Source organism: Durio zibethinus, chromosome 6 (assembly GCF_047325235.1).
Source record: "Durio zibethinus cultivar Kanyao isolate XHJ-2024 chromosome 6, ASM4732523v1, whole genome shotgun sequence".
Classification (NCBI taxonomy): Eukaryota; Viridiplantae; Streptophyta; class Magnoliopsida; order Malvales; family Malvaceae; genus Durio; species Durio zibethinus.
The window spans coordinates 6,463,317-6,471,026 of NC_143167.1; the positions used below are offsets into that span (position 1 = coordinate 6,463,317).

Consider the following 7,710-nt stretch of genomic DNA (forward strand, 5'->3'; position numbering starts at 1 on the left):
AATAAAAATATCATATTAAATTAAAATAATCTAATAAATGAATGTAAACAGACAAAAAAAACATATTAAATTAAAATAATATGATAGATTAATGCAAACATATAAAAAAAATAGGACTTATATTAAATTAAAGCAATCTAACAAATCAATTTAAACTAATAAAAAAATAAAATAGCATAATTTACTATTGTTGTAAACTAATAAAAAAGAATAAAAAAAAACTAATTTGTCTATCTACTTGTCTTCTCAAGAGTCAAAATAGTACTTTAACCGCCCAATACCAATCGAGATGAAAAATTTATTTTTACTAAAACAAAGAGATGGCTAGATTGAGAATTGGATAAAAAATTTAGAAAAAACTTATTTTGATAAAAGCTGTAAAAAGATGAAGGCTATATATGTTAATAAGGCACATAGACATAACAATAAAATAATTGACTTAGATTTCAATTAAATTTAAACAGTAATTTGAGCTTTAATTTAACTTGAATTTTAAAATTAGGCTAAATAAATAAATAATAACTAATGAAATAATAAAAACAAAAAAATAATATACAAAAAAATCAACTTTACACGTATTTTATACCTTTTGGGGGGGGGGGGGGGGGGGATGGCTCTTGCCATCTCACATCCCAAGCTTAAAGTAACCCTCCCAACTTCTTCTTACATATAAATATTTTATTATCCAATTTTTAGGGGAGGACCATGGCCCTTACTAGTCCTTTAGCTACGCCTCTAGTTAAGGGCATTTTGGATTTTACGATCAAGCTAATATGTCAGGTTGACTTAAATTTATACGGCTATGTCAGCTCGGTTATCTCATCAAGTCTACATGTTGAACCCCTAAGGTGCATATTTGGCATACCTTAAGTGGAAAGTTAACTGCCATATCAACTTGGATCTACCAAGTCATCTCTAACCATTAGGGCTGACTTTGAATAGTCTAGGCTGCCCGCAACCCCCACCTTACAGGTGTAAATAGCAGTATCCATGTACCTTTCAAGGAACTTGCCTTTTTCATATTTCTTGCTTTCACCTTCCTATTCCTTTACTACGTCGACCACTAACTTAAGCATCGAGTACAAACATCGAAACCACTCCTAACTTTTATTGTTATTCGCTTTCTTTCTTTTTCTATTATAATTTCAAGGTATTACACTTCACGGTCAACTCAGAGCTAACACCTTCCTTTTCTCTCCTCCAAAATCTCCTCCCTCCTTCTCCACCCTGACTCTGGCTCTAGCCATAACAACCTCTGTCGCTGGCTTTATGAAACCTTCCATTCAATGGACCCCAAACGCCAACTCGTTATATCGTTTCATTCCCATCATCAATGGTGTCTACGTTTCCCGCATCGCTCAGCGTAAATCCCTGGCTGGTTTTGAGGCTATTCGTTTAGCACTTTACGCACATGAAACTACTGCTCGTGGAGGCCAACCTGTAATCGTTCACGTCCCAGATTTATCACGCCCTAGTATTTATCATGAATCCAAACCATTTCTAAAAAACATTTCAACCGGGCCAAACCTAACGGTGATGACTCCCAGTTTGGAGCCTCATGGGACTACGCGATCGACAAGAAGGGCCTGGATTGTTGGTGTTGCATTAGAATTGTATTGCAATAAGATATCTCAAATGCCAGTGACTTCCAAGATTGAATTTTGTAAGTTTTCCAAGATTTAGGCAGGTCAAGCCGGAGATAATTGCAAAGACGGTGAAGTAGATCACGGCAAGAGCAATGGTAGCAATGATCAGATCGAGAAGGTAAAGAAGAAAGAAAGGAGGATTCCTTTGCCATGGGAGCTTTTGCAGCCAAGTTTGAGGAAGTTGGGGCATTGCCTTTTGGGTCCTCATAGAAGTATGGAGATTTTTTATGCGGCTTCTTCAGCAACAAGGAGTTTGTAAGCCAGGTCTTTGCATGACATTGATGCTAAGGCAATTTTGGCTACTACTAGTCTTCTTCGACTTGAGAAGATGGCCTTGGATCCAACCATTACTATTGATTATACTGAAATTGAAATGACAAATGTTACATCTTTGTAATCAAAAGATAAATTGATAACGTTTAGTTTCACAATTAATATTAGAACTAATGGTAACAACATACGATAAGGATACAACATCAGATAAAGTAAATAACAATTTTCAAACATCTAGGATATCGATTTTTTTGTTTTGTAATTAACAATAGAACTAAATACAAACATTATAAACTAAAATAACAATTTAAAAATATTTAGGATAATTATTTTCAAATATTTAGGAATGAAAACAGAAAATAAAAAAAAGGGTAAATGTTTAAGACTAAAAGTTTAATTATCTTTATAGTCTCCGTTATTTCTATGTGTGTGTTTCATTAGTAAATCCGTATGATAATTAACGTTAAGACTAAGACTATAATCATTTGATGACATTTAAAACTGATATAATAATTTTCAAATATTTAATACTATAAGAGAAAACACATACCATTTTTGTTTGACAAGGTACAGGCGAATTTATAAAGCAAAAGAATGGATGGCACATTCAAATATATTTTCAATTTCCTTTTAGTTTTATTTTGTAAAAATATTGCATAAAATGAAAATCCAGCTTGTGATGACAATATTCATTAGCATTGGTTCTTATATAATTAGGGAAAGATTGGATTTAAAATAACATTGAATAAATAATATAGCTAGCCGAAGGCCAAAACATGAGGTCCTCAAATTATCAATGGCACAACTCAGTAAAATAAATCCCAAAACAATTAAAACTCCTACAAAATAATTATTGGTGTTACGTACGTACTAGACAGTCTCTCCTCTCTGTCTCTCTCAAAAAAAAAAAAAAAAAAATACTAGACATACATATATATATATATAATGCAGTATATGATTAATGGAGAAAATTAAGTTCAACTATGAGAGAATTAAATCCCAAAAAGTGTGGGAAGAAAGGCAACTGCCAAGGCAACGAGGGAAGCTAGACCAGAGACTGCAATGGTTAAAGCTCCATCGCTGTTTCCACTTGGAGGGCTGGCAGCGAATCCTTGTGGGGCAAGACCTGACCAATTTTTTCAATTGATTTCACAAATTGCTTAATTATATAAGTGAAACATATAAACGAAAATTAATGTCTTTTAATAATTAAACCATATTTAGTTATAAATTATTGTAATCTAGACAGATAGAATTCAAGATATATAGCCATGATTAACACTCAAAATTAGGTAAAAACTAAGCTTGGATGATGAATAACTAGAGATTTGAATTTGATAAAACTCGGTTATAAGTCATTTGAACTCCGTAAAATGCTCCATTCAATATATATTTTTTCATAAAAGAGAAAATATTACGGTTCAAATTTAAGAGTTTCATTTAATTCAATCTCAACTAATGTGAATAAAGATATTGATCTCAAAATTTAATTCAATTGATTAATATAATTATTTTAAAACATGACATTTAAAAAAATTTAAATTCAAATATTTGCATTTTCAACCTCTTTCTGTATGCTAAAGCTTCATCTACTATGGAAGATATATATACTAATTTCTTAATTAATTGCTTAACAAAAGCAAATACATTCCCGTTTAAGTTTTGCAACCCGTAGCCAATTTTGTTATCCTTATTATCCCACAATCTTACTAGTAATTGTTTTTTAGTATATAACTGTTAAAAGGGTGTGTTTATATATAGTTTTAAAAACATAAGGAGTACTTTTGTATATACTTTTAGTAGAAATTAAAAATTTCCCAGTTTCCGGAAAAAAAAAAGGGACATGCAACTTTTTGTTTTTGACATAGAATGGATGTGGCATAGTCGAAGCTTACTGTTAAACTATGTTGTGAAAGTAACATAGAATTAAAAGAAAGAAAATCAAATACCCGCTGACATAGGTGCTTCGCTTGGGGTTGGGCCTCCAAGTGCTCCACTGATGACTGAAAATTGCAAGGAAACATGTTATACTAAATGCCATAGTATATAACAAAATTCAATGTCAAATTAAATTTGCTTATCTAAAAGTTGCCCAAATAAAAATTTTGAAATCCAAATAGATGATTTAAAATGTCATGCATGTTTTAGAAAATGCACAAATTTTATAAGGTTACTGATTAAAACAAAAAATATAAAAATTAGTGTTGATTAAAATAAATAAAAATTTGTTAATAAGTATCTTAAGAATATTTTTTAAGGTTAATTAAAATTTTATTTATAATAATGTGTTTATATTAAATGCATTAACTAAAAAAATAAATATTTATTATAATTTTCAACACATTGAAAAAAAAATCGCTAAAAAAAAATCTTTAAAACATTATTTAACACAATTCTAATAAAGAATCCAAAAGTTTTGGTGACAAAGTAAATAAGTTTTTCTATTATTATTATTAAAAAGTGCGACAGAATTCGAAAGGCTAATGACTGAGCACGTGATTCATTTATGTAATCATAAGTTTGATAAAAAGGCAGCACGTGAAAGTGGGTGAGGGGAAACCGAGAATCATAAATGGGCATAGTAAATGAGAGACAAGTAGGCTGCCAACCCGAAGCTGGCGCCTGTCGGTTCTCCCGTGCAGCCGTTCTCGGTTCTGTTAAACGATTTTAATTTTCTTTGTTTGCCAAAATTAATCTTTCCTTTTTTACTTTAATTCTAAAGAGAAAGCTTGATGCGAGAATCTATACAAATCACCTTGAAAGGGAGAGAGAATATTTATGATGTATTTATATTGTAATTTTTTTTAATTTTATAAGTAGAATTAAATTTTTTTTATTTTAAATTATTTAGATGTTATTAATTTTTACAAAATTAAAAAACTTTTAATGTACTTAATATTAAAATTAAAATTTTATAATTTTTAATATTTAAAAGTAAAAATAAATTTAAAAATAAAAAATTAAATATCGTAAAAAAGAATATAATTTTGAGATATCTAAAAAATAAAATAAAATAAAATAAAAATTTTATATTTTTAATATATTTTAAAATTTTTTATTTTATTAATTATTTTTGTAAAATTTAAAACTTTCACTTAAATAATTTCTAAAAAAAATATTGATTTAAGTGACAACCTTATTTATTTGTTGGTGGTTCTGCTGATGGTGATGATAATGACGATGATGATGATGATGATGATGATGGCCATGATCATATGTATATGTTTTCATTCAATAATTCTAAGGGGCTTTTACTTTTGTAATTCCAAATGAGCTTTCAATCAAATTGCTCGCATAGTAGATATTTTTAGCAATAAGTAACAAGGGTTTTGTTAACAAGTGTTTTGTCACCTTTAGAGTTAATTAATATATCATTTATAATAATACTTTTAGATTAAATGCAAAGATAATTTGTCTCTATTGCTTGAATCAAATACTTGAGGTAATTGTAATTTAAAAATAAAATGGCAAATAGTAGAAAAACAGTTAAATATAAAATATAGCACTAAACCGGGAATCCTAATATATTTTCTTAATATAAAATATGAGTAAAAATATCATAGCAATTTTACAATTTATTTTCACTTTAGATGACTTTGGGAAAAATCTTAAAAAATTAAGAAAATAAAAATTTATAAATGTTAAAAATCAAACTCAAACTTTACTAAAATTTGTCTATTAAAAAAATTAGTAAATTATTTGGATGAAACCTAAAGTTCTCTTAATAATAAAGTAGAGGAGTAGAAAATTACACCGTTAATTAGAAGGAAAGTTGTGTCTTTCATTGAATTAATAAACTAAGGCTTAGAAATTAGGGTTTTCTTGATTTTATTATTTTTAAGACGAATTCATGATGATTCTACGGTAGAACAGAAGTCAAGCTTCTTCAAAATAGCAAGACTTTTACATATTTCTCTTTTTACTACTTTGTGGGTTCCAACACATGCACCTCGTGATCCGGTTCATAATAAATGTATATGTTTCAATATTCAAAAAGTTAAATTGAGTTCATAGGAAATTAGGTCCAAAATTAAAGTGAAAGAAGACAAATCCAAATGTAAAATAGGTTAGAGTGGTCGATCTAGCTTTAATGTTAAAAATTATTATTGAATTATAATAAAATATTTAATGTAATATTTTAATTATAAATTTATTAATTAATATAATATTTAAAATATTATTTATTAATTATTTATCATTATTTAAAATTAATTATATTAAAATAAAATATTATATTTATTAACATATTTATAATTTATATATCACATTAAAATATTTATATATTTATATATTATATTAAATATTTCATTATATTTCAAAATCTACTCGTAATACTAACCCTTGCTGTTAGGGAACCACAAATTAATAATTAAGGCCCCTGGCCCATGTCAATAATAATGAGAGAGAGAGAAAGGACGTGCTTTTACTGTCAACGTTAGGATTGGTTTTAAAAGAGTTAAATCTATAGGCAATGGTCACCGATGACAGCTGGATTTTAAATTCCCTCATCAAGACACCTTTTTTTTTTTTTTTTTGTGTAATACTTTAATTCTTATTGCTATTTGTGTTGATTTGAAAATTCGCGTCCGAAACTTCAAGTAGCTAGTTTTGCCAAATAAAATAAGGACTACAAAATGCATTATGCAAACTCTCCACAATTTATAATGTCCTTGTGGTCTAAATTATTGTTGTTATTAATAACTTTCTTGTGCATAGTTTATTTTTAAGGTATTCGATAGTAAAAATTTTTAATTTTATAAGTGAATTAAAAATTTTTATTACATTCTTAAATTTTTAATTATTTTTTATTTATTGTATTATAACTAAAAAATATGTATCATCTTAGACTAATCATATCGTGGAACTTAAAAACTTGGCATGATAATTTCTCGATTAGTAATTGTTCAAGCCTTTGTTTTTAGCTTTTTTACCTGGACCAACTTATTATTTTCTATCATGATTCATGAGATTTTCCCGAAGAAAATCAAGAAGCAAGATAAATTACCTGAGCAGAGACTAACAGGGGGAGTAGAAACATGACAAACAGCAGGCAGATTAAGAGCCCTGTTCATATCAATGTTGAACCCATAGCTTGCAGTTGCGTTCTTATCCAACAAATAACACAAACATTGAGGAGCGCTCTCGACAAGACCTGCCAACTCTGGACAGCAAGGCTTATCTGGCTTCGTTAGATTGCTCCCAGCCTGCACGTACGTCAAGCAATCCGACAAGTTATACAAGTTGCTCACACAGTCCGGAGTCGGTGCCTCTGCAGATGGCCCAAAGGCTACGGCTGCCGGCCCAGGTGCCGGTGCCTGTGCGGCCATGCAGCTGCAGAATGTTAGTACAAAGATGCTGGCAACAACAATGGTTATGGTGTGCTTAGCTGCCATTTTTTTTTTGTGGGTGAAGGCTAAGAGTACTGTGGAAAATGGAAGCAAAGTGAGATTGAGATGGATTTTTAATAGTGAGAGAGTTGGGTGTTGGTAGTTATGAGGACGGTGGCTAGAGTGTGAAAACGAGAGAAATTAATTGGAAAGCACAAGTAACTGCTAGCCGAAGTTCAATAATTTATTGTAGCTACCAACAAAGTTTTTTTTTTTTTTTTCTTTTCTAAATTTTTTCTATCACGGCTATAGAGGCCAAGGGGAAGGTATTTTTTTTAACCAAAAAACTCAATACCAAATAAAAAGACTTTTAAATTTTAAATTTTAAATTTTAAATCTATTAAATATTATTTTTTAAAAATAATTATATGAAGATAAATATTGAAATTAAAGAAAAGTGAAGA

General features: G+C 29.2%; 1 protein-coding gene and 1 pseudogene across 1 annotated transcript; one reads left to right on the forward strand and one right to left on the reverse strand.

The window, feature by feature from the left end:
• Positions 1-1,193: 1,193 nt before the first annotated feature.
• On the forward strand, positions 1,194-2,149 carry LOC111284274 (uncharacterized; annotated as a pseudogene).
• Positions 2,150-2,734: 585 nt separating this feature from the next.
• LOC111286067 (non-specific lipid transfer protein GPI-anchored 2-like) lies at positions 2,735-7,462 on the reverse strand. Its single transcript, XM_022875852.2, has 3 exons — positions 6,925-7,462; positions 3,869-3,922; positions 2,735-3,045 (listed from the first exon to the last, which is right to left on the reverse strand). Exons 1-3 carry the CDS (start codon positions 7,310-7,312, stop codon positions 2,912-2,914), a joined length of 576 nt encoding a protein of 191 aa, XP_022731587.2. The 5' UTR covers positions 7,313-7,462; the 3' UTR covers positions 2,735-2,911.
• Positions 7,463-7,710: the final 248 nt, after the last annotated feature.

Excerpts from the sequence above, each read along its gene's own strand:
- LOC111286067 (XM_022875852.2), bottom strand. The coding sequence starts at position 7,312 with ATGGCAGCTAAGCACACCATAACCATTGTTGTTGCCAGCATCTTTGTA. Across the intron at positions 3,923-6,924 it reads CCCTGTTAGTCTCTGCTCAG|TCATCAGTGGAGCACTTGGA; the intron begins GTAATTTATCTT and ends TGCAATTTTCAG. Across the intron at positions 3,046-3,868 it reads CGAAGCACCTATGTCAGCGG|GTCTTGCCCCACAAGGATTC; the intron begins GTATTTGATTTT and ends AAAATTGGTCAG.